This window comes from Stomoxys calcitrans, chromosome 1, assembly GCF_963082655.1.
Source record: "Stomoxys calcitrans chromosome 1, idStoCalc2.1, whole genome shotgun sequence".
NCBI classification, from domain to species: Eukaryota; Metazoa; Arthropoda; class Insecta; order Diptera; family Muscidae; genus Stomoxys; species Stomoxys calcitrans.
In genome coordinates this window covers 155661293-155687703 of record NC_081552.1, presented here as the reverse complement: position 1 = coordinate 155687703, position 26411 = coordinate 155661293, and the positions used below count along the sequence as shown (strand labels likewise).

The 26411-nt window shown below is 39.8% G+C and overlaps 2 protein-coding genes across 3 annotated transcripts in view; one reads left to right on the top strand and one right to left on the bottom strand.

The window, feature by feature from the left end:
* The first annotated feature begins 1881 nt into the window (after positions 1 to 1881).
* LOC106088638 (uncharacterized) overlaps positions 1882 to 26411 on the top strand; it is a 74694-nt gene continuing 50164 nt past the window's right edge. Inside the window, exon 1 of the mRNA XM_013254250.2 lies at positions 1882 to 2066. Within this exon, the coding sequence (XP_013109704.1) occupies positions 2005 to 2066 (62 nt within the window). The 5' untranslated portion in view covers positions 1882 to 2004. The remainder of the gene's footprint in view (positions 2067 to 26411) is intronic.
* Positions 7615 to 16731, bottom strand: LOC131994218 (uncharacterized). Of its 2 annotated transcripts, none has more exons than XM_059360760.1 (3): positions 16491 to 16731; positions 16247 to 16348; positions 7615 to 8807 (listed from the first exon to the last, which is right to left on the bottom strand). In XM_059360760.1, the coding sequence occupies exons 2-3, from the start codon at positions 16261 to 16263 to the stop codon at positions 7994 to 7996; spliced, it is 831 nt and encodes a 276-aa protein (XP_059216743.1). In that variant the 5' UTR covers positions 16264 to 16348; positions 16491 to 16731; the 3' UTR covers positions 7615 to 7993. The 2 variants fall into 2 exon arrangements, with proteins under 2 accessions (XP_059216743.1, XP_059216744.1); XM_059360761.1 differs by having other exon boundaries at positions 16247 to 16361; positions 16491 to 16502.

Sequence of the window (26411 nt, the reverse complement as noted above, 5' to 3'; positions counted from 1 at the left end):
GATAACAACACCATATGAGAATGCTCGTTATACCTCAGAATTGGGGAATAACAAGCGTATAAAAAATACAGCATCGATTGTGTTAGTAGAAAATAAAAAACAAGAACACAGTGATATTTTCAGTAAACCATATAACGTTGATTTTATTGCAATAATAGGGTTTGTGGGTTACATATTTTTATTGAGTTAGAGCTAGATAGAAGAGAGTAAGAGAAGAATTAGTGAAAAGAGGCCTTACCGATCGAGCGCTGGAGAATAAGTGATCGATCTTAAGTTGGTAAAGGTACCATCACACTACATGTTCTTGTCTTATGACATGGCAAATTTTGCTATTGTTAAAGTTGCACACATAAAAAAATTTCATTTTGTTAGCCAATCGACTATTTTTCTAACACTGACAAATTTTGACCTTTGTCAAAAATCAAAAGTAAATAAGATGTGAGTGCCACATAATAACACAGGTAAATGCCAGGAATTAATAATTATTTGCATTATAAATATTTTTCAAAAATATTTTCCATTACTGCTAGCAGTTATATTGCGAATGCGAACGCATGGCGAAACAATTAAAGGTGGTCTCATTTGTACAACAACCACAAATCATATGGTGCAATCCGCCATCTTGTCATTAAGCTGATCGACGTTTTGCTAACACACACATTAAAATTTGTGTGAGTGTGTGTATACTATACTACTGTATACAACAAAAAGAATGCAAATTACAACTGACATATTAAAACCGTCCAACTTGGCCGGCTGTTAACAGCTGTTCGTGTGAGACCACATTGATGCGAACGTTGCAATCATGACATAATTAACGCGTAGTGTACCGTAAACAGCTGTGTAACATTTTTTTTCTCGCGAAGTGCGCTATCTGTCAACGAGTTTTGGTGTGTGTGCATTGTAGTTAAAAACCATACACACAAACAACAAGAAATGCCGCTGACTAGTTACACACACAAAATCAGAGTTGCACTAATCGCTGATATTGACAGATAGTGAACTCAATATTTTGTTGTTGGGCAACTGTCACTACCATTAAATGAATATATCTTGGTTGCAATATGGAGATGTTTACATGAAAATGATCATGACATAATTACCAGGTAGTGTACCGTAAACAGCTGAGTACAATTTTTTCTCGCGAACAACAACAAAATATTAAGTGCACTATCTGTCAAAATCAGTGATTAGTGCAACTCTGATTTTGAGTATGTTACTACTCTGGCCTTTTTCGTTGTTTGTGTGAGTTATGATTCTTAACTATAATACACACACACATCCAAAACTCGTTGACAGATAGTGTACTTAAACGATGTCACACATCGGACCATAAATGCGCTTTTTGCAGCCCAAACAAAATTGGGACGAGGTGACCAATTTTGAAAGTCTATCGATGGGCTCCGGACCTTTTAGAGTACATAATCTGGTTTACATCTCAGCTATACTCATTGAAAATTTCGTGAAGATATCTCTATCCGATTTAAAATGGCAGATTTTTTTTCCACAAAATTTGTTTGCATCCCACTGTGCGTCATTGAGTTATCCTAGGTGTATAACTCAATATTATCCTCATAAAAACTGAACTCCCAAATTCATTTCTTGTCAACCTGGAGGGTGCAATAATTATCCGAGATAAATAAGTTATCAGTTTCTGTTCATAAATAGTACCAAGAACTCGGCAAATGCCGTGCTAAAGGGTACATAAGATTCGGCCCAACCGAACATAATCCGTCTTACTTGTTATATTTTCTTTAATTTGCATTGTGCACTTCATCAGGGCCAGATCTAAACCGCAAAGAAATAATTGCTTTGGGCAGTATGAATTTATCTCCTATAGCCAAGTAATTTCAGTCTATTAGACGGGTCTGAAGAAAACGTTCATTAGCGGAAAGTGCAAAAAAACTAGTGTTAAATCAAAATTTGCCACAAATCTTTCACTTTTATGGAAAAAAGTTGTCATTATTAAAGTCAGAGTATATATACAAAAAAAAAAAAAACAAAATGGAGAACACGGTGCAAATTTCATCTAAGACCAGCGACAGTAGCTCTGAACTTTTTAACATGTAAGCTAAAATGAAAGCATTCTTTGTTTCAAAAACATTAAACTGACATGGTTCTTCAAGTGCTATCGTCGTTAAGCAACGCATGTTTAACAAGTAAAAAGGTGTTAAGTTCGGCTGGGCCGAACTTTGGATACCCACTACCTCGGGTATATATGTAAACCACCTTTCATTCCGAATCTCGATCGATCTGGACCAAATTTACGAAGGAAGTCAAAAGGCTTGACACAACTCACTCATAAATGTGGCTTTTATGGGCCTAAGACCCTAAATCGGCGGATCGGTCTATATGGGGGCTATATCAAGATATAGTCCGATTTAGCCCATCTTCGAACTTAACCTGCTTATGGACAAAAAAAGAATATGTGCAAAGTTTCAGGTCAATATCTCTATTTTTGAAGACTGTAGCGTGATTTCAACAGACAGACGGACGGACATGTCTAGATCGTCTTAGATTTTTACGCTGATCAAGAATATATATACTCTATAGGGTCGGAAATGGATATTTCGATGTGTTGCAAACGGAATGACAAAATTAATATACCCCTATCCTTCGGTGGTGGGTATAAAAAGGAAAGCTTGATCTCGGTGAATAAATGTACATTTATGAAATTATTCATGCAACTCGCATATAATGAGAAAAAATCTTATTTTTAGAAATATTTGTAAGAATAAGTATTTATAACACGTTGTGATATCGTGAACAGATTATTATTGTTATTCGAAACTGTGATCTTGTGGTTTTAAATTCCAGCTGTCATAGCGTCATTGTTCGCCGTGAAATAAAACAAGATACCACGTTAATTGCTATGTATATAGAAATGATTTAGAAATGTTTATTAATAAAAAAGATTTATAAATGGCAACTTAAAATGCATAGTGGAGTTGCATGTTGGAGTGGGATTGGATGCGTCCTCTGACTGCAGAAAGAGGATTTGCCCGGTAGATATACAGTGTAGGTGGAAAATAAAATACCTATCGCAATCAATAAATAAATATAACCTGAATCCACGAGACGGCTGACTCAGAATTAGTGGCTTAAGGGAGGCGTCCTTCGTAAGAATGCTTGCTCAACTATAAACCCCAGCAGCTGAATCGGGGCAGTAGACCAATCATATGCTCGCCTTAAAAATGGTTACAGAAGCCGTTCCCAAATATAGACAATCGGATCAATAGGTGAACATTTCTAACCTTATATACAGTGCACGAATTGGAGACTGGAGACTTCTTTTATTGGGTTGCCCAAAAAGTAATTGAGGATTTTCTAAAAGAAAGTAAATGCATTTTTAATAAAACTTAGAATAAACTTTATTCAAATATACTTTTTTTACACTTTTTTTCTAAAGCAAGCTAAAAGTAACAACTGATAACTGACAGAAGAAAGAATGCAATTACAGAGTCACAAGCTGTGAAAAAATTTGTCAACGCCGACTGTATAAAAAATCCGCAATTACTTTTTGGGTAACCCAATATATAAAGAAATCAATTTGTGTTTGTTTGTCGGTTTGTTTGTGTGTTCCTTATAGACTCAAAAATGGCTGAACCGATTTTCTTGAAATGTTCACAGATGGTGCATAATGATCTCGTGGTGAAAAAAGGGTATTACATTTTTTGATACCTGGGGAGAGAGGCGGGGGGGGGGGGGGGGGGGGGGGGTGTGTTTACCCTCCCCCTTACCCTAATTTTCAGATACGCCAGATCTCGGAGATGGGTGGTGCGATTTAAGCGAAATTTTGTATGCTCTCTTATAGTAACCTAAAAAAAAATTTGATATCCAGATTTCGGATGGGGTACCTAGGGGGCCCTACGAAATATATACATAGACCAATCACGACAATATGGGACTCAAATGAAAGGTATTTAAGATTAGAACATGTACCTTATATCCAATTGTCGAACCAAGTGCTTGGGGAACCACCCCAACCCCCAATACATCCCTAAATCGGGCATATTTACCGACCATGGCAATATGGGACTCAAATGAAAGGTATTTGCAAGAGAATACGAATCTGATACACAAATGTGAGGAAGGGTAAAAATTTAACGACCATGCCAATATGTGGTTTAAATGAAAGATATTTGAGATAAGAAAACAAATTTTATAACCAATTTTGTGGTCAAGTGTTTGGGGGACGCCTCAACCTATAAATTCTCCTTAAATCAATGGCAATTTGGGGTATAAATAAATGGTATTTGAGAGAAGAGCACAATGCTGATATTTTTTCAGGGCCAAGTATTAGGGGCACCACTTCACCCCCGAAAACACACCTAAATGGGACATCATGAGAATATTGGGCTGAAATAAAGTCTTTCAAGAATAGAGTACATCTAACATCCCAACTTAAATGGCATTAAACCTCCGAGTAAAATTCGTAGCCCAATAAAGATCAAATGGAATTCAGATAAAGGCACTTATACGGTTATACTGTTGGTCAAACGATATGCATGTACTGTTTTCGTAGCATGATATTTCACTAAAAGCTCTTTAATTGTTGAAAATTAATATTCAAAGGATAATTTTATTCCATATAAAGTAAAAGAAGGCGCTGCGGAGCTGGCCCGGTTCAGCTAGTACTTTAAGTAAGTTATTAATTGCTTTGATAATGGTTTCCTTGAAATTCCATTTGCCATTGCATCATCACATGTGTTTGGTAAAAAGACAAATGTTCAACAAACTTTTAATTGCACGAATTAAAATTGTTATTTATAACATAAACGGTATGTATCCGTTTCTAGAAAAGCAACACGGTATTGTGTGCTCTTTCACACACATGCAATGCGAAAATGCATTCTAGTGTAATTGAAGAGAAATTTTCAATTAAATATTAAATTGAAAATAAAATTGTTTTCAATTAGACAATTAATTGATTCAATCATTTTTTAATTTAATATGATTTTTTTTAGCGACTGTGTCTGAAGTTTATGCCACTTTGAATTTAAACAATAACTGATTCAATTAATAATTGAACCTAAAACTTTTTTCAATCACTATCGTACGGTATGGAACACACTGCTTCGACAACAACAACAAATCTATAGGGCACCCCTACCTGACACCAGAAATTATTTGGAGAAACTCCACGGGGGAGTTTTTTTATACGGGTGTAATCGGGCCTTTGCCAAAACAACGCATCTCAAGTTCATATTCCAGGAGGTAAACATCTGTGTACCTAACATAGAAATTAACACAAATTTTCAAAAAAACTTCAATCATTTTTTAATAGGGTCAATCCAAAAAATAATTGAAAATTTCATTCATATTTTTAATTGAATCAATTTAAATATTTATTTATATTTTTTCTTTCAATCGTTTTTATTCCCTACACCACTACTGTAGTACAGGTACATTATAACTAAGTGATTTATTTGTAAAACCCAGAAGAAAGAGTGATAGACCCATAGATAAGTATACCGATCGACTCAGAATCACTTCCTGATTCGATTTAGCTATGATCGTCTGTCTGTCTGTTCATGTTAATTTATGTACAAAGTATAGGTCGCAATTTTCATCCGATCGTCTTCAAATTTGGCACGAGCATTTTCTTCGGCCTAGAGATGAAGCCTATTGATATATCTATATGTTCGTCCGATTTGGACTAAAATTGCAATTATATCGTCATTTGTAAACCGATTCTCATGAAAGTGTGCACTAGTGATTCTCCTATTAGTCGCGACATTATTGTTGAATTTCATCGAAATCGGTTCAGATTTAGACACAGCTCCCATATATATATCCTCTAAGCTGCTATATTCGTCGTTCCTATCAATGTGGGACTCAAATGAAAAGTATCCGGCAGTAGATTACACATATGACATAAAAATTAGGTCCAAGTAATGGGAGGTCGCCCCACCCCCCAATTTACCCCCCAAATGGGCATATCCGCCGACCATGGCTAGAGAGTAGAAAACGAATTTGATATCCAATTTGGAGTACGCCCTAAATCACCCCTTAAACTGAACATTATTTCTGACTATAGCAATATGGAGCTCTAATCAACTGTATTTGAGAGTAAAGAACGAATTTGATACCTATTTTCAGGGCAAAGTGCCGGTGGCTGTCCCAGCCCCAAAACACCCTCCAAACCGTTCATACTTACCGATGGTAATATGGGGCTCAAAGTAAAGTGATTTGGGAGTGGACACGAATTTGATATCCATATTTGAGTTGAAATGTCTCCCTAAAAAGCACTTCTCATTACCCTAATTTCGAAAATACCAAATCTCGGAAACTTGTAATGCGATTCGTTCGAAATTTTTATACCATCCACCATAAGATGGGGGGATACTAATTTCGTCATACTGTTCCTCGAAATATTCATCTAAGACCCCATAAAGTATATATATTCTAGATCGTCATGAAATTTTAAGTAGACCTAGCTCTGTCCGTCCGTCCGCTTGTCTGTCGAAAGCACGCTAACTTTCGAAGGAGTAAAGCTAGCCGCTTGAAATTTTTAACGAATACTTCTTATTAGTGTACTAATCGATCCATGTTTTGATATAGATGCCATATAAACCGATCTTAGATCTTGACTTCTTGAGCTACTAGAGGGCGCAATTTTTATCCGATTTGGATGATGGTCCAAATCGATATATAACTTGATATAGCTGCCATTTAAACCGATCTGGGATCTTGACTTCTTGAGCCTCCAGAGGGCGTAATTAAAGGGTGATTTTTTTGAGGTTAGGATTTTCATGCATTAGTATTTGACAGATCACGTGGGATTTCAGACATGGTGTCAAAGAGAAAGATGCTCAGTATGCTTTGACATTTCATCATGAATAGACTTACTAACGAGCAACGCTTGCAAATCATTGAATTTTATTACCAAAATCAGTGTTCGGTTCGAAATGTGTTCATTCACCGTTCAGCGATGAGGCTCATTTCTGGTTGAATGGCTACGTAAATAAGCAAAATTGCCGCATTTGGAGTGAAGAGCAACCAGAAGCCGTTCAAGAACTGCCCATGCATCCCGAAAAATGCACTGTTTGGTGTGGTTTGTACGCTGGTGGAATCATTGGACCGTATTTTTTCAAAGATGCTGTTGGACGCAACGTTACGGTGAATGAACACATTTCGAACCGAACACTGATTTTGGTAATAAAATTCAATGATTTGCAAGCGTTGCTCGTTAGTAAGTCTATTCATGATGAAATGTCAAAGCATACTGAGCATCTTTCTCTTTGACACCATGTCTGAAATCCCACGTGATCTGTCAATTACTAATGCATGAAAATCCTAACCTCAAAAAAATCACCCTTTATTATCCGATTTGGTTGAAATTTTGAAATTTTCTCCCATGACCTCCCATATAAACGAATCTCTCTATTTTACTTCTTGAGCTGCTAAATGGCACAATTTTTACTGAAATTGGCTAAAATTTTACACAATGACTTTTACTATGGTATCCAACATTCAATTCAATTATGGTCCAAATCGGATAATAACTTTGTACAATTGTGAGGTTTTCTGCAATAGTGGACTGTATTTTAGTGTGAAACTCACAATTGTAAACCCATGCAAATAGAACAAAAAAAATAGAAAAAGCCAGAGTTAGGTTTATGCAATTCAAAGTTTATTTTTTGGTCTCCGTAAAGAGCTTCGTTCTTACCGTAGAGTAAGCTGGTTTCTTTTTAAGTGAAGAGACAAAGTATTTCATACATAGCAAAAGGGCTAATTCAGCGCAAGGTGAATTGGAATATTATTTCAAGATGGAAACTATTGGGCAATTTGAGCGAAAGCTCTAGCCTTTGGTGAGGTTGATTGTGCCAAGGGTTTCCATTGATGCAAACTAGCTAATATTTTAACCGTTAAATTCAATTTAAAAATCCACATTCATTATAAGAGTAATTCATTATTAACTTATTATTAAACTTAACCTACTTTGTTGAACACAGTTCAACATGGCGCCACCTCTTGCCGCAGTGCAAAATTAGAGAGTACAAGCTCCTGAAACCACCCAACCGAAAATGGTGCTTTGTAATACTGGCATATTCTTTGAAGTCTGTATAAGACCAGCCCGTAGAACGGAGGCCACCAAGTCGCTACCAATAATTATTTCGACATCCTTGGGATTATAAAAGTGAGGATCGGCTAAGTCGATTATGTGGCCATATATGCTTTGGAATTTTTTATCGGAGGATGTTGGTGGCATAGTAATTGATAGGTGGTTTTTAACTAAACCGCGCACCTGCAATTTGGTCGTATGGTCGTGGTATGACAGAAGATACACAATACAGAACTCTTTATCGTCGGCTATAGTTGTTGGAAGACTTAAACGATGTACAAGCGACTTTGCAATGAGTGTTTGTACTTGACCGGAGCTTATCAATAATCTTGCCTTTTGGGGTCCCTCTGTTGTAATAATTTTGGCCAAAGCGGTTGGCATAAAAACATTGGTAGGTAATTTTTTGCCTAGTCTTTCTTGGACTGGTTTTCTAGTCCCCTGTTCCTTTTTCGACATGGAGTTCTTACATTGTGTGACCGGGTTGGACAGATTTTTACTTCGGTTTTCCTCTGACTGTTGTTGTATTTTGTCGGTATGAAGCTTAGTGTGGTGCGCTTTGTTACATACTTCACATTTATTACGAGAGCGACACCATTCCCGAGTATGTGATAGGCAAAGGCAATTAAAACAATAGCCACGGCTTTTGACAGCTTCCCATCGTGCTGCTACTGACATTCGATTAAAATCAGGACACAATCTCAGATGATGTTGACTTGAACATACTCGACATTTGGCTTGGCTGTTGAGGAAATTAGGGTTAAGTTTGAAAAGAAAAGAGACAATACGGCTTTATAAATCAGGCAACTGGCAAAATACAAAGCTTGGTTAATGGTCGAGTGACGAGTCCATTTTGAGTCCGGATTTCTGCTACTCGAACCCTGGAATCAGAACCCATAAAAACTCTTTCAACCCTTCCTAGTCGCCATTCTGTTGGCGGCAAAAGATCATCTTTCACTACGACGAAATCGTCCTTCTTCAAATTAGCCTGAGCTGTTTTCCACTTATACCGCCTTTGCATATCCGAGATGTACTCGTTTTTCCATCGTTTAGCAAAATGGATCTGTAAGATCTTTAATTTTTGCCAACGGTTGATGAGCGACAAATTGTCTGAATAACATTCCGGAACAGCAACTAATGGTGCTCCTTTTAATAAATGCCCAGGCGTCAGCGGAATGAGCTCAGAGGGATCTTCGCTTATTGGAGAAAGTGGCCGGGAGTTAAGGACACTTTCAATGCGTACCAGTAGGGTCGTAAATTCCTCAAACGTAAATTTGATATTTCCAGCAGTCTTCCTCATATGAGATTTCATACTCTTTACTCCGGCTTCCCACAACCCCCCCATGTGGGGTGCGTGGGGCGGAATAAAATTCCAAGTGAACCCATGTAAGCCAAATTTATTCACAATATGTTCTTCGGACTTCTGAAGAAACTGGCGATACTCTCTTTGTAGCGCCCGGCTGGCCCCAACGAAATTGGTTCCGTTGTCCGAAAATACTTTAGCAGGTAGTCCTCTCCGTCCAACAAACCTGTCAAAGGTTGCAAGGAAGGCCTCTGATGTCAGTTCCGAACATGATTCTAAATGAATAGCGCGTGTTGAAAAACAAACGAATATGGCGGCGTATCCTTTCTGTATCTTTGAATTTCTCAATCGAGATGTTTTGACATCAAACGGCCCAGCAAAGTCAATACCCGTATAGGTAAAAGGTAAAGAAAACGTGCAACGCTCAGGGGGTAAGGCGGCCATGATTTGATTATGAATCCTATGTTTGTAAATCGTACAAATCTTGCAATTTCTAACGCACTGTTTGACAGAATTTTTTAACCGTATAACGTAAAATTCTTGTCGAATTGCTCGAAGCATCAGGTTATTTTCCGCATGAAGTAAAACCCTATGGGTAAATTCTATAAAGAGTTTGCAAAGTCTAGCCCTTTCCGGCATTATAATGGGATGCCTTTCATTGAAGCTTAAGTTGGAATCAGATAAACGGCCGTTAACTCTCAAAAGTCCTTCTTCGTCACGAAACGGATTTAGTGTCAGCAGCCTACTTTTTTGACTGATAGGTAAGTTATTCTCTAGGGCCCTATATTCAGAAGGGAAATACGCAATCTGTGCCAATTTTACCAATCGGTACTTCACAAACAATAATTCAGCAGCGGTGATGTAGTCCTTCCGGTTTTCCAACAATGGTTTGCGCTGGCATCTCTGTGCAAACCGAAATACGTAACAATAGACGCGCAATGCCCTATTGTAAGAAGAGAACCTTTCCAAAATGTCCTCTTGGTCGCTCTGTATGGTAAATGCCTTAGTTTTCCTTTCGCAATTAACTTCAGCTAATGTTGGCTGTTCTGGCCACTCCGTTGGTTCTTTCAGCAACCAATCAGGTCCGTTCCACCAGAGTCGTCTGTTTCTCAACTCCACGGCCGTACATCCTCGAGACCCAATATCCGCTGGGTTGTCACCACTTGGAACATGCATCCAACTAGCATTTCCAACATTGTCCAAGATCCTTGAAATCCTATTTGCGACATAGGTATTCCATTCGAAGGGGGGTTTTCTTAACCACGACAACGTAATGGTCGAATCTGACCACAAAAAAATATGGCAGTCTTTAAATTTTAAATTCTCGCCAATAGACTTTATAAGCCTTGCCAACAAAACAGCACCGCATAGTTCAAGCCTCGGTAGGCTAATTGTCTTCAAAGGCGCCACCTTGCTCTTGGCCACCAAGAGGAATGAAGAGTTTCCATTGTCCCCATTCGACGTCTTTATGTAAACACAGGCGCAATATGCCTTCTCAGAAGCATCGCAAAAACCGTGTAGTTCAACATTCTCATTCTGAGTGCAATGTACCCATCTAGGGATTCTGAAATCGGCGATATCACAAAAATTCTGAACGAATGATGCCCATCTCTCCAACGAATGCGGCCTGACTTCCTCGTCCCAGCTGGTACCATCAATCCATAACTGTTGTAATAGCATCTTGGCAACAATAATGATTGGTGATAACCATCCAGCTGGGTCAAACAATTTCGCCACCAAAGACAGAATTGTTCGCTTTGTGATATTCCGCGGAGGCAGATCAATAGCGCAAACGCTATAGAAAAAGTCGTCAGTCATAGCGTTCCATCGTATTCCCAAAATTTTCGTCTCACTACTATCTTCAAACATCAAAAAATCTTCGTCAAAAAGATCGTCTTTTGGAATTCCTTCTAGCAACTTCGTATTATTTGCCATAATCTTTTTGAGCGGAAATCCCGCTGACTCCAGTACATATTTCAGCTCGAAGAGCGCTGTCCTTGCTTCCTCCAAACTATGCCCACCAGACAGTATGTCATCAACATATGTCTGATCTTTAAGGATAGCTGCGGCCACAGGATAACTTTGAATGTTGTCCTCACTTAGCTGCAGCAGTGTCCGTATCGCCAAATATGGAGCGCAATTAACTCCAAATGTGACCGTCTTCAAAGCATAATCTTTAACTGTATCAGAAACAGACTCCCGGAATAAAATCCTCTGATATTGATGGTCCCTTTCATCGACAAGTATTTGCCGATACATTTTCTGGATATCTCCTCCAAACACAAATCTAAATAACCGCCATCGTAAAATGACGTTCATAAGATCATTTTGTAGTGCCGGACCCGTATAAAGTACATCATTCAAGGAAAAACCACTAGTAGTCTTCTTCGAAGCATTGAAGACTACTCGAATTTTTGTAGATCTACTTTCCTGTCGTATAACGGCATGATGTGGGAGGTAGAACGAAAAATACCGCGCACCATCGGTAATCTCACTAGAATCCGTCAAGGTCATGTGATCGAGCTGTAAATACTCGTTAAGTACGGCAGAATATTCGTGACCAAGATTGGATGAATTCCGCAAGGATTTCTCCATTCGGAAGTATTGGCCCAAGGCCGTCCTACGGGAACTACCCAAGTGAACATCCCTTGGAAATCCAGGTTTAAATGGCAACCGAACCACATACCGTCCATCATCACGACGTATTGTCGTTTCTCGAAAATACTTCTCGCACCATAGTTCCGAATCAGATTTCTGAATTTTTTCAGGAATCTCTTCCGTCTCCCAGAACTTTCTCACCGCCTCGTCCAAAGACACATCTGAAGTCCACGTCGCAAATGAAGTCACAATTCTCTCCTCTGGAGGACCACTCACAAACCATCCGAATTCAGAGTCTTGTGCCATGAGTCCACCCGAGATATTCCGGCGAATACCTGGTTTCAATATCTGTGGCAGAATATCACTGCCAATCAGTAGGTCTATTTGGGCCGGCTTATAAAAATAAGGATCCGCTAACTCCAAAGATTCCAGATCACTCCAATCAGTGATCCTAGTATGTTCGGTTGGCATAAAATGATTCAGACTCCTAATCACAACAGCCGTGGCCGGTAATGAGAAGTCGGATCTACGAGACCTGAGATTTATCCGACATACTCGTGAAGAGTTCTCAAGGGGTGTACCGCCAAGGCCGGATATCCTTGTAATTGATCTCATCGTAGGGATTGAAAATCTCTCAACGACCCCACTCGCCAAGAATGTCTCCTGAGAGCCTTGGTCAATAAAAGCACGTACCGTAAACCGGTGGCCCAAGTGGTCGATATCCACTAATGCAGTAGGAAGTACAGTACGATGCCCCGACTGAGACAAATTAACCTGCACGTCATTATCGAGACCCGAATGAGACATTATCTCGGCCGGAGGTCCGTCCTGATTAGAATCAAGATGAAATGACTGGGATTGAACCTGAGAACTCATAGAACGGGTTTGATACCGTCGAGAATTTTGAGTCGATTCAGCATGCAAAAAGGTGTGGTGTGTCGCCTGACAAACCTGACATCGGCTACTACTACGACAGCTGTTCACACTGTGTCCATGTGTCAAGCAATTAAAACACACCTGGTTCTGCTCAGCATATTTCCTCCGCTCGGAAACTGTCATAGCCTGGAATTGAGGACACTTTCTGAGTCTATGCTCCTCACCACAGATTCTACATTGGCGATATGTACCGTCAGAACTGACATGATGATTTTGGGACCGTTGCACCCCCGCGTTCGAGTTCGACCCAGGTCTGCGAATATCGGATATAGACTCCAATAAGTCCAGTCTCTTCGATATAAATTCATTCAATCGGTTCCATGAAGGCATCTCCTTATGGTCATCAATGGAATTTTCCCATGCCGTCAGTGTCTCCTCCGGCAGCTTCGAAGACACCCAATATACCAAAATAGGATCCCATGCCAAAACAGAAATGTTATATGTCCTCAAAATCGAAATCGAGTTATTCATAGTGTATTGCAAATTCCGTAAGGATTTGCTTTTCTCAGAAACTACATTCTCCAGGGCAAAAATCTTCCTCAATTGGTTATTAATGAGAATTCGTCTATTCTCATATCTCTGTACCAACGCATTCCATGCCAATCTATAATTGTCGTCCGAAAGGGCGAATTGTTTCACTATTTGGCCGGCCTCTCCGCGTGTCTTAGCTCTAAGGTGAAACAATTTCTGAGCGGCAGATAGCTTTGGGTGCTTATCGTAAATAGCCGAGAACATATCGCGAAAACTTGGCCATTTTTCATATCCCCCAGAAAAGATCTCCGTATCACACGGTGGAAGCTTCAACGAAAATGATGTGTCAAGTGGAGATGCCCCAGCAGTCTCCGAACCGATAGGCACCTTGGTCGCCTTTTGTCTTTCAATCTGAAGCAAATCCAATATCTGTGCCTTACATCCCTTGTAGGTTTTACATGATACAGAAAATTTTGAATGAGTCGATTGCCTCATCTCTTTTGTATACGCCGGGTCATCTGACGTCATCTCAGACTCATATATCTGCACCAATTGACGCCATCGACGTTCTAAATCATCCAACTCTACTTCCAAACTAGAGGTCGTATGATCTTGAATTGGTATGTCAGCGAATGCCGCGCAAAATGTGACCACTTGGTCCGAAAAGAAAACGAATCTTTGTGAATTCATCTCTTAAGTATCTTGTCTCCCTTTACCCACAATAACAGAAATATCAACCGTATAGTTGATCAAATTATCAAATAAGGGATTTTATCTAAAAATACTGCGTAAACAGTATTTGTGTCAGGCCAGTATCCCTCTTATTATCCAATACAATATCCACCTTAAATCAGCTATATCCGTTTCAAAATTATGTCGCCTAATACAATCAAAGCCGACTGGGTATAAAAGTATCTAAGCGTAGTGCTATCCTAGAAAAATTCTAGCCCGAGTCAGGAAAGGGGTATTCAATGCAGTTTGAACTGGCGAAATAAAGAAATGAGCTAAAAAATCATTTCTCTTAATATAAGGTCATAAAATCAAACAAAATTATAAAAAAAAATTTCCACCAAATATCCGACAAGGCACTGAAATGGTTTCTATATCAAGAAAAATAAATCGTTTTACCTTTTACTTTCGCAGCAGGTAAAATCAGAGTATCTATTCCTCAAAACCTAATTCCAAACAACTTCTGAAAGAAAGATACCAAACAATTTCTCTTCCTTTAAAAAGCTCTTACTCGGCTTTCTCAGCGAATAAATCTAATATAACCGTCAAGTTTTGATCACAGCAGGTGTAAAATTAGCTTCCAATCTACGTTCCTGAAAGCAGTTTCTTCTCGACAGACTAATAGGCGTACGAATTCGCATAGAAATGCATTTCTATCATTTGGCCTCAAACCAAATATAGGTATTTAATTTAAACCTAGAATAGGTTTATTAGTAAAATAGAACAATCTATTTAAGCATTCCACTGTTCGCATATCTAACATTGAACATAGCTGTCGCTGTTTCTTCTACCGGGTAGCACGCTCCGAATGTGTTTTCAAATCCAATCTTCTATGGTAATGCCACATAAGAAACCAATATTTCACGTATAATTCAATGCACTCATCTCGAGACACTAGGTATTTAAGAAATTCATCAGGCCTTCCTTCTAAGTCAAGAAAATCTCTTCCACTTTCGTCTCTCAAAGGTCAAGGAAACATCAATCCTCTTCCTCTATTTAATACCAATCTTCTAGATATACTCTGGTTCATAAATTCGCATAAGATGGAAAACCAACATATAACTTTGATAAAATTACGTATAAAATAACTTGTTCATTTATAATTCCAGATCCAAATATTTATTTACAGTTAAAATTCATAATTCTTGCAAAATATTTAGTACTTCAAAGTTCTGACCCACCTTATGGTACGGAGCCAAATCTCTTTCGCTGGCTTGGTATACCTAATTTTCGTGGACAGAAAATTGTTGACACTTCCTCCTCATGAATTCGATGGGCAAAGCAAGCTGCCAAACTGTATGCATCAATCCTCTCGCTCTCCTATGTATATGCACTTGTTCATTCAATCGCCACTAGTTACACTCATTAGTGTAGTCTTCACTATCATTCACTTTCAAATTAATTCTCCCTCTCTAAGCTGTTGCGACATATAGTCTTAAAATTTTGTCTCATTCCACTTAATTAATAAATTAAAACTCCACAAATCAATTTTGGCATACTTGTCATTCACACGTGAAACGATGGGTGCAGTGGAGACCATAACCGTCAAACCAAGCTGTCAACTGACATTTACTTCATAAACGCCCCCAAAGGTCTTCGCTCAACTGCGAAAGAATAGAAGGAGGAAGTAATAGATAAAGCGCAAAAACAAAATAACTATGCATAGATGGAATAACAATTTAAACTCAGTCACAACAAAAAACCGGTTACGTTATCTGAACCAGAGTAACAGTGTCGATGAAAATAAGAGACGACAGTAAGATCTCTTGCCAACAGTGACTCCTACATCAAGCAATCAGTCAACCTCTTAAAGAGCAAACCAGACGGACATGCACTAATTACCAAGAGAAAATGTAAGAGCTTCCGCACGAGGGCATTTAAAAAAAATGTTGCTAAACATTCAGATATGATGCGCCAAATTCTAAATTACGCTGATTACGCTCTTTAGGTTCGTATCTCTTTCCTTAGCAAGGCTATGATGTAACATTCGTAGAAATGCACATGGATATGTAATCCAGATTTTTTTTTTAATTTTCTCGTTTCGTAAAAAACAATTAAATGAGCGTTCAAGGGGTTACCATAACACTTATATTTTGCCGAGTTTGCCAAACCGTACTATTCTTTTTCATCCAAACTTAACGTACCTGTGTTTTTGGCTCATCTCCAAATATAAGTAACTTCTATTTATTAGCTGTCAATTTCCTCGTAAAAGGCTCGAAAAGGACCATGTACAATTGTGAGGTTTTCTGCAATAGTGGACTGTATTTTAGTGTGAAACTCACAATTGTAAACCCATGCAAATAGAACAAAAAAAATAGAAAAAGCCAGAGTTAGGTTTATGCAATTCAAAGTTTATTTTTTGGTCTCCGTAAAGAGCTTCGTTCTTACCGTAGAGTAAGCTGGTTTCTTTTTAAGTGAAGAGACAAAGTATTTCATACATAGCAAAAGGGCTAATTCAGCGCAAGGTGACTTGGAATATTATTTCAAGATGGAAACTATTGGGCAATTTGAGCGAAAGCTCTAGCCTTTGGTGAGGTTGATTGTGCCAAGGGTTTCCATTGATGCAAACTAGCTAATATTTTAACCGTTAAATTCAATTTAAAAATCCACATTCATTATAAGAGTAATTCATTATTAACTTATTATTAAACTTAACCTACTTTGTTGAACACAGTTCAACAAACTTGTTTGCACTATAACAGTCTCCAAAAAACAACATGCTTTCTATTGTTGGGGGCAGGTGCTGCCCAAAACCCGCCAAATGGATATATAGACCAGTGACGACAATATAGAGCCATGTGTTTGGGGAGCCGCCCCACCCCAAAATACATCCCAATTATATAAAAGCTATTTGGGGTGGAAATTTATTGATTTTCGGGAAATTTATATTAATTATCTGGGCAAAGGCCCTGGGGTCCACCCCACCATCAAACACAACTTATTTACCGGTCATGCCATTATGGGACTCATATTAAATGTTTCTGAAAGTAGAGCACGAATTTTATATTTACTTTAATGGTCAAGTGACCACCTCCGAAATAGCCCCTAAATCCGAAATATTTACCAATATGGTAATATGGGACTCAAAAGAAAGGCATTTGGGAGTAGAGTAAAAGATTGGCCAGCAACCGAGCAGGGGCAAAATTCTCACTCATCAATGAGTGCTTTCCGATTCAAGTTGAGTTTATCAACGATAAGGGACCTTTTTTATAGCCGACGAGTCCGATTGGCGTGCCGCAGTGCGACACCTCTTTGGGGACACCTTGCCATCATTAAGAGGGGATAACCACCGCTTTAAATTTTGTCCGAAGTTCCGCCAGGATTCGAACGCAGGCGTTAAGCGTCATAGGCGGACATAGGCTACAGTAGCACGAATTCGATATCCACATTCAGGGCGAAGTGTCCCCACCCTAAAAGATATTAGAGGGTTTAAGAAGGCGTAGAGGAGCGGGCCCTGTCCAGCTGGTAAGAAATAAATAAAGCTATGTATAAAAACTTACTTCTTATTTCCTTTTAGCAGTAGCCTCGTCTTCTCACGATCCGACCGTTTCGCTAATGGATGCGAGTTCGTCAACCACGTCCTTAACTCGGACTGCGTCGACCCTATAGGCTTTGGGTTAACCATGTTTATTGACGGCGGTCCTCTGGCCTTCACGGCCAAATCGTCTGCTCCTTCATTCCCCCTTACTCCGCTATGACCCGACACCCAAACGATGCGAATTATGCCATCTTCAGAGAAGGCGTTAATCTCCTTTTTACACTCCAAAACTGTTCGTGACCTTACCATCCTGGTTGTTATTGCCCTGATGGCCATTATACTGTCCGTAAAGATGTTCACACTCGACGTCCTTGCGTTAAACCACACGGCCTCTTGCATTCCTTGACCGCCTGGATCTTTGCCTGCAGGGTCGTATTATGGTCAGGCAGTCGAAAGTACATCTCAATCTCTGTAATCTCAGGTATACGATCTTCTTTCAATCGAACCGGGTATTCTGTCGTCGCCTTGATTATACCATTGATAGGATAGTATCGCCTTTAGTCTTATATCCGCATTGGCTTACTCAAACTTAATCTGTATGTCAATGGGTGGGATATCTAGAATAGTCTCCAGTGCCCTAGTGGGGGGTGGTCTTAACTCCACCTTTACCAAGACAACATGTTCTCTGAATCTGTTGTATTATTCTTACGTTGCACTTTTTCTCCATCACAGTCCACCAAACAACTGAGGCGTTAGTAAGTATCAGTTTAATCACGCTCCTGTAGAGCCAGTGGACTATCCTCAGGCCCCATTTCGATCCTACTGCCCGTCTACATAGTGCCCAACATCTGTGAGCCTTCTCAGAACGCTCCTAAATGTGACACTTCCAATTAAGTTTCCTATCCAGGATCACACCTAAGTATTTTACCTTGTCAAATATCGAAATCGTTCTATTGAGGAAACGTGGTGAGGCCCACCTTCGTCTTTCTCGCGAACAAGCAGATTTCGGTCTTTTCTTGGTCAACATTGAGACCCCTAGGTCTAGCCCAGTCGTATGCCGTCTGTGAGACCATTTCAGCCCCTCTGTTGTATAAAATCGTCTGTCTAGGCGGGTTCAAATCTCTTCTCTGTCAGCATCCATAATAGATTATTTATGGTGGTCACCCATAGGAGTGGAGATAAAATGCAACCTGTGCCATTTTTCCCTTATATTAATGTCATGGGATCCACAATTCATCCATCTGTTTCTTAGCATATGGTTTATGAAGGCTCTTAGGACCCGATCCACCCGGCACTATAGATTGGATCAGTGTGTCGGTCCGCACATTGTTAAAAGCCCCCTCGTTGTCAATGCATACCGCCAGTATGAATGTATTGGCATCGAAGGATTCTTCTATTTTATGCACAACCTCGTGCAGGGCAGTCTCCACCGACCTTCCCTTGACATAGGCATGCTGTTTGTATTTGAGCAGTTCGCTGTATGTCCTACTCTTATCATGGTGTCCACAATACGTTCCATGGTTTTGAATAGAAAGAACGTAAGGCTTATGGGTATGTAGGCCTTTGGTGTCGCATAACTTGCCTTGCCGGGCTGGGGTATAAACACCACCCTTGCCTCCTGCCAGGGTTTGGGAGAATATGCAAGTCCTAGGCACGCTGTGAACATTTTGGCCAGACGAGGCGCCAGATAGTCTGCCTCTTTCTGTAGTAACGCCGGAAATATTCCATCAGGTCCGGGTGACTTAAATGGTTTGAAGCTCCTAAAGGATTCCTTCACCACAAATTCCGTTATTACAAACCTTCGATCAACGTTATTATTCCAAGATTCCGGTGTCTCCGTGAGTTCCCTCGTATCATGTGGAAAATGCAAAGCTTCAGTTTCGACATGGGTTTTTGAGAGAAACTCTTTTATCTTGGCGGCGCATTAACGCTATTGACCTGTCGGCAGAAAAGCTTCCAGGAGGCACGTTTTGCCGCTCTGATATTCTTATTGTTTTCCTTGAGCCGTATGTAGTACACATCCCAGTGAACCTCCGCTTTTTTACAACGAGCTCTGTTATAAAGTCTGCGGACTTCCTTCCTAACATTGCGAATCTCCCCGGTCATCCAGAGCTTTTCTTGGGCTGATTTCCTTTCTCGAAGAGAACAATTATCTTATAAGGATCACTATTGCAGTCGTTATCCTGATGACATTATCTTGCCCAATATTTTTTCTGATTTGTCTTCCGAATTTTGTCCAGTTGGTTTTCAACTTATTACGGAAGCTTATCGGATTCGGCGCTGGCCGTGCTATTCTAAACCTGATGTAGCGATGGTCTGAGAAGGAGTGCTCCTTGCCGACCCCCCAATCCTCAACCTAATCGACTAGATTTTCAGAACATATTATCACATCTAAAACTCCTCCCTGGAGCTCACCATAGCGTAGAGGTTAGCTTGTCCGTCTATGACGCTGAACGCCTGGGTTCGAATCCTGGCGAGACCATCAGAAAAAATTTTCAGCGGTGGCTTTCCCCTCCTAATGCTGGCAACATTTGTAAGGTACTTTGCCATGTAAAACTTCTCTCCAAAGAGGTGTCGCACTGCGGCACGCCGTTCGGACTCGGCTATAAAAAGGAGGCCCCTTATCATTGAGCTTAAACTTGAATCGGACTGCACTCATTGATAGGTAAGAAGTTTGCCCCTGTTCCTAAGTGGAATGTTCATGGGCAAAATTTGTATTTGTTGTAAAACCTCCTCCCTAATCCTACTAACAAAGGTAGCGTTGTTACCAATGTTAAGTGTTATTATTTGGTTGCCCAAAAAGTAATTGTCGGAAATATAGTAGTAATATAGTCGGCGTTGACAAATTTTTTCAACGGCTTGTGACTCTGTAATTGCATTCTTTCTTCTGTCAGTTATCAGCTGTTAGTTTTAGCTTGCTTTAGAAAAAAAGTGCGGGAAATTCTGTTTACATTTGTTTGTTTGACGTCAATTTTAATATGGGTACCACATGTATTGAAAGAAACTCATTTAACAAACCGAATCAACGCTTGTGATATGCACCTTAAACGCAATGAATTCGATCCGTTTTTAAAACGAATCATAACTGGAGATGAAAAATGGATTGTTTACAACAACGTTAGTCGAAAACGATCATGGTCCAAGGATGGTGAACCAGCTCAAACCACTTCAAAGGCTGATATCCACCAAAAGAAGGTTATGCTGTCTGTTTGGTGGGATTGGAAGGGTGTGGTATATTTTGAGCTGCTTCCAAGGAACCGAACGATTAATTCGGATGTTTACTGTCAACAATCGGACAAATTGAATACAGCCATCAAGGAGAAGCGACCAGAATTGGTCAATCGTAAAGGTGTCATATTCCACCAGGACAACGCTAGACCGCACACATCTTTGGTCACTCGCCAAAAACTGAGTGAGCTTGGCTGGGAACTTTTGATGCATCCACCATATAGCCCTGACCTTGCACCATCAGACTACCATTTATTTCGATCTTTGCAGAACTCCTTAAATGGTAAAACTTTCGGCAATGATGAGGCTATAAAATCGCACTTTCAGTTTTTTGCAGATAAAGGCCAGAAGTTCTATGAGCGTGGAATACTAAATTTGCCAGGAAGATGGCAAAAGGTTATCGAACAAAATGGCAATTATATATTTGATTATAGTTCATTCTAAGTTTTATTAAAAATGCATTTACTTTCAATGTTGGTACTACCTCACGTAATGTGGTGCGAGTTCGCATCGCACCCCATTAGTACCATTTTTCTTGTCCGTTTTGCTTTCCTTATCAGCTGGTACATCTCCGACGTGGGTGTGAGGCAGCCACTGTGGCTATGAGACTAAAGGTGATGGGAGAAACAGAGGATAGGAGCAGGTCACATATCGTGGTAGAATCGAGGTGACGATAGGAAACCTGGAAGGAAGGGACGACATTTCCGATCGGATACAGCTGCCAGAGGCACAGGTGGTGCGGTGTTCACTCGAGGACGTCAAGTGTGAATATCTTTTCGGACAGTAAACTGGCTATCAGGGCAATAACAAACAAGACGGTATGGTCACGAACAGTCTTGCAGTGTAAGAAGGAGATTAACGCTTTCTCTGAGGAAGGCACAATTAGCATCGTTGTGGACTAAGGGGGGATGAAAGGGCAGACGATTTAGCCGTGAAGGCCAGAGGAGTGCCGTCAATAAACTTGAAGCCTTAACCTGAAGCCTTTCGGGTCGACGCAGTCCGAGTTGAGGGAGTGGGCGACGAATGCGCATGCAACATTGTGGAACAGCCCAACGGTCGGTAGGGCGGCGAAAATCCTATGGGGGGATCCAGATCGTGAGAAGACGAGGCTATTACTGAAAGGAAGCAAGAAAGAGGTCAGTATAGCTATTGGTATCATAACGGGACACATAGGACTACGAGCTCACTTATGTAAAATCGGTGCGGCAGGTGATAGCATGTGTATGAAGATGATGAGACGTTGGAGCATTTCCTTTGTCATTGCCCGGCTTTCGCGTCCAACAGATACCGGTACTTAGGTGGAGACCCAATATCAGACATGAACCAACTTAGGAGTGTGGCATTGAAAACAATTAAGGATTTTGTAAGTAGCACGGAATTCTTAACTTAAATTTTTCTTTTTAGAGGTTACTTTATAGTTTTTAGAGCGCACAACAAGCCGATTACTGGCTTAGGTGTATGTCCATAGTGGCATGGGGCGAATTAATATCTGCACCCTCTTTTAAACCTAACCTAACCTAAGGGGAATGAAAGAGCAGTCTATTTGGCAGTGAAGGCCAGAGGACTGCCGTTAATAAACTTCGTTAAACCGAAGCATTTCGTATTGACGCAGTCTGGTTTATGGGCGTGGTCGACGAACGGTCGGTGGGACGATAAAAATCCTATGGGTACTACTGAAAGGAAGTAATAAGGAGGTCAGTATAGCTTTCGGTATCATAACGGGACACATATGACTACGAGCTCACTTATGTAATCATTTTTTAACTAAGAGAGATACAGTTATGTGCGAAAAAATAGGAACAGGGGCTAGACAGACAAATAAAGGATTCTAAAGCGCGAAAGGTGAGAGCTGAATATATGGTTTATAGCCAATTTTTATTGCATACACACTGCAAAAACAATTCCTGTTACGAAAATGTAAAACATGTTCTGATATTACACATGAAAGCTCTGTTGCTACAAAGGTTATAGACCGATTTGGACCGTACTAGACACAGTTGTTGGAAGTCACAAGAGAACATTGCATGCATAATTTCAGACAAATCGGACAAAAATTGCGGCTTGTAAGGGCTCAAGCAGTCAAATCGGGAGATCGGTTTATATGGGAGCTATATCAGCTTAAAGACCGATTTGGACCGTACTAGACACAGTACGTTGAAAGTCATAACAGAACACTATATGCAAAATTTCAGCCAAATCGGACAAAAATTGTGGCTTTCGGGCTTAAGGAATCAAATCGGAAGATCGGTTTACATGGCAGCTGTATCAGGTTATAGTCCTAATCGGACCGTACTTGGCACAGTTGTTGGAAGTCATAACAGAAGAAGAACAAGAAGTCAAATCGGGAGATCGGTTTATATGGGAGCTTCATCTAAATCTGTACCGATATGGCGCATTTGCAATCCCCAATGACCTTCATCAATATTAAGAATCTGTGCAAAATTTCAAGCGGCTAGGTTTAGCGCTATGGTGATTTTGACAGATGGACGGACATATCTAGATTGACTCAGAAAGCCGAGACGATCAAGAATATATATATTTTAAGGGGTCTTAGACGAATATTTCGAGGTATTACAAACGGAATGATTAGATTAGTATACCCCCATCCTATGGTGATGGGTATAATAAAAAGCAGTTATTTCTTCGTAAATTGCAAATATTTGCAAATTTTGCCCATGAACATTCCACAGGAACAGGGGCAAACTTCTCACATATCAATGAGTGCAGTCCGATTAAAGTTTAAGCTCAATGATAAGGGGCCTGCTTTTTATAGCCGAGTCCGAACGGCGTACCGCAGTGCAAGACCTCTTTGGAGAGAAGTTTTACATGGCATAGTACCTCACAAATGTTGCCAACATAAGGAGGGGAAAACCATCGCTGAAAATTTTTTTCTGATGGTCTCGCCAGGATTCGAACCCAGGCGTTCAGCGTCATAGGCGGACAAGCTAATCTCTGCGCTACGGTGGCCTCCGTTATTTCTTCGTAGAAATGTTAAAAGAAGAGTTTAGATCAAACTTTTTTTATACCCTCCATCATAGGATGGGGGTATACTAAAGGCGCTATTACACGGCATGTAGATGTCTTATAATATGTCACTTTATGTATTCACATGCAATTGAAAATATTTGTCAAAATTGTCAATTTACATACGACTCATAATTTTTGCTATCACATCTGTAAGTCATTTTCTTATGACATAACCTAAAAATTTGAGCAAAAGCTTATTTTTTATGCGTAAAAATAGTTAAAGTTGTGAGAAAGCTGGTTAAATCATACATTTGTGAAAAGACATTAATTTGGGGCTGCTTTTATTCGACTGACAACAAAAACAGCTGATTTCTTTATGTTTTTGTTAGAAGGAATACAGCACGCTCTAATCGAAACAAGTAAAAAGACGTTTGGATACCCACCACCTCGGGTATATATGTAAACCACCTTTCATCAAAATTCGGTGAAAATTTCATACCTTATACTCATATACCTCATACGATCTGAACTATATACGACACGATGTCGAAAAACCGAAGATAAGTCAATGTGTCAAATTTCAGTGAAATCGAATTATAAATGCGCTTTTATGGGGCCAAGACTTTAAATCGAGATATCGGTCTACATGGCAGCTATATCCAAATCTGGACCGATTTGGGCCAAGTTGCATAAACATGTCGAAAAGCCTAACACAAAGCACTGTCCCAAATTTCGGCGAAATCGGACAATAAATGCCTTTTTTATGGGCCCTAAACCTTAAATCGAGAGATCGGTCTATATGGCAGCTATATGCAAATCTGGACCGATCTGGGCAAAATTGAAGACGGACGTCGAAGAGCCTAACCAAACTCAGTGTGTCAAATTTCAGCGACATCGGACAATAAATGCGTCTTTTATCGCCCCAAAACCTAAAACCTAGATATCGGTCTATATGGCAGCAATATCCAAATCTGGACCGATCTGTTCGATATTGCAGAAGTATGTCAAGGGGCTTAACTTAACTCACTGTTCCAAATTTCGGCGACATCAGACAATAAATGAGCATTTTATGGGCCCAAAACCATAATTCGAAAAATCGGTCTATATGGCAGCTATATCTAAATCTGAACCGATCTGGACCAAATTGAAGAAATATGTCACAGGGCCTAATATAACTCACTGTCCCAAATTTCAGCAAAATCGGATAATGAATGTGACTTTTATGGGCTTTACACCATAAATCGGAGGATCGATCTATATGGCAGCTATATCCAAATCTGGACCGATTTGAGCCAAATTGACGAAGGATGTCGAAGGGCCTAACATAACTCACTACCCCAAATTTCAACAAAATTGGATAATAAATGTGGCTTTTATGGGTCTAAGACCCTAAATCGGCGGATCGGTCTATATGGGGGCTATATCAAGATATGGTCCGATATAGCCCATCTTCGAACTTAACCTGCTTATGGACAAAAAAAGAATCTGTTCAAAATTTCAGCTCAATATCTCTATTTTTAAAGACTGTAGCGTGATTTCAACAGACAGACGGACAGACGGACGGACATGTCTAGATCGTCTTAGATTTTTACGCTGATCAAGAATATATATACTTTATAGGGTCGGAAATGGATATTTCGATGTGTTGCAAACGGAATGACAAAATGAATATACCCCAATCCTTCGGTGGTGGGTATAAAAATGACATGTGCTTATTTGAAAAGTGATTTTCATATGTTAGTTTCGTTTGTAACATACGACATGTGCATGTGCGTTATTTGACATGTCATAAGACAACTACATGCCGTGTTATAGAGTCTTAATTTAGTCATTCCGTTTGTAAAACCTCGAAATATGCGTCTAAGGTCTTATATTTTAAGTCGATCTAGCCATGTCCGTATGTCTGCCGAAAGCACGGTAACTTTCGAAGGAGTAAAGTTAGGCGCTTCAAACTTTGCACAAATACTTCCTATTAGTGTAGATCGGTTGGGATTGTAAATGGGCCAAATCGTTCCATGTTTTGATATAGCTTTCATATAAACCGATCTTGGGTCTCGACTTCTTGAGGGTGCAATTGTTATCCGATTTGGCTGAAATATTGCATGCGGTGTTGTGGTATCACTTCCAACAATTGTGCTTAGCATGGTCCAAATCGGTCCATAACGTAATATAGCTGCCATATAAAACGACCTCCCGACTAGACTTCTTGAGCTTTTGAAGGTTGCAATTCTTATCCATTTGGATGAAATTTTGCATATGTCGTTTTGGTATGACTCCAACAACTGTGCCAAGTATGGGGTAAATCGGTTTATAACATGATACAGCTGTCACATAAACCAATCGATCTCCCTATTTAACTTTCTGAGCTTCTGTAGGCCGCAATCATTACTCGATTTGTCTGAAAATTTAACAATTACGGTTCATAACTTGAAATAGCCCATATATATTTGAAAAAGTCATTCAAAGAACTTGATAAATACCATCTACTTGTGGCTGAATTGCTTACGGGTTCAAAAATTCTGTAAAATGGATACCCAAATCAGAAACATGGATGAAGAAACTAAATACTGAGAGGTGAAATATAGAACGATCAGAAAAAAATGTCTACATCGTCTAAACAAAAAACAACTTTGTTA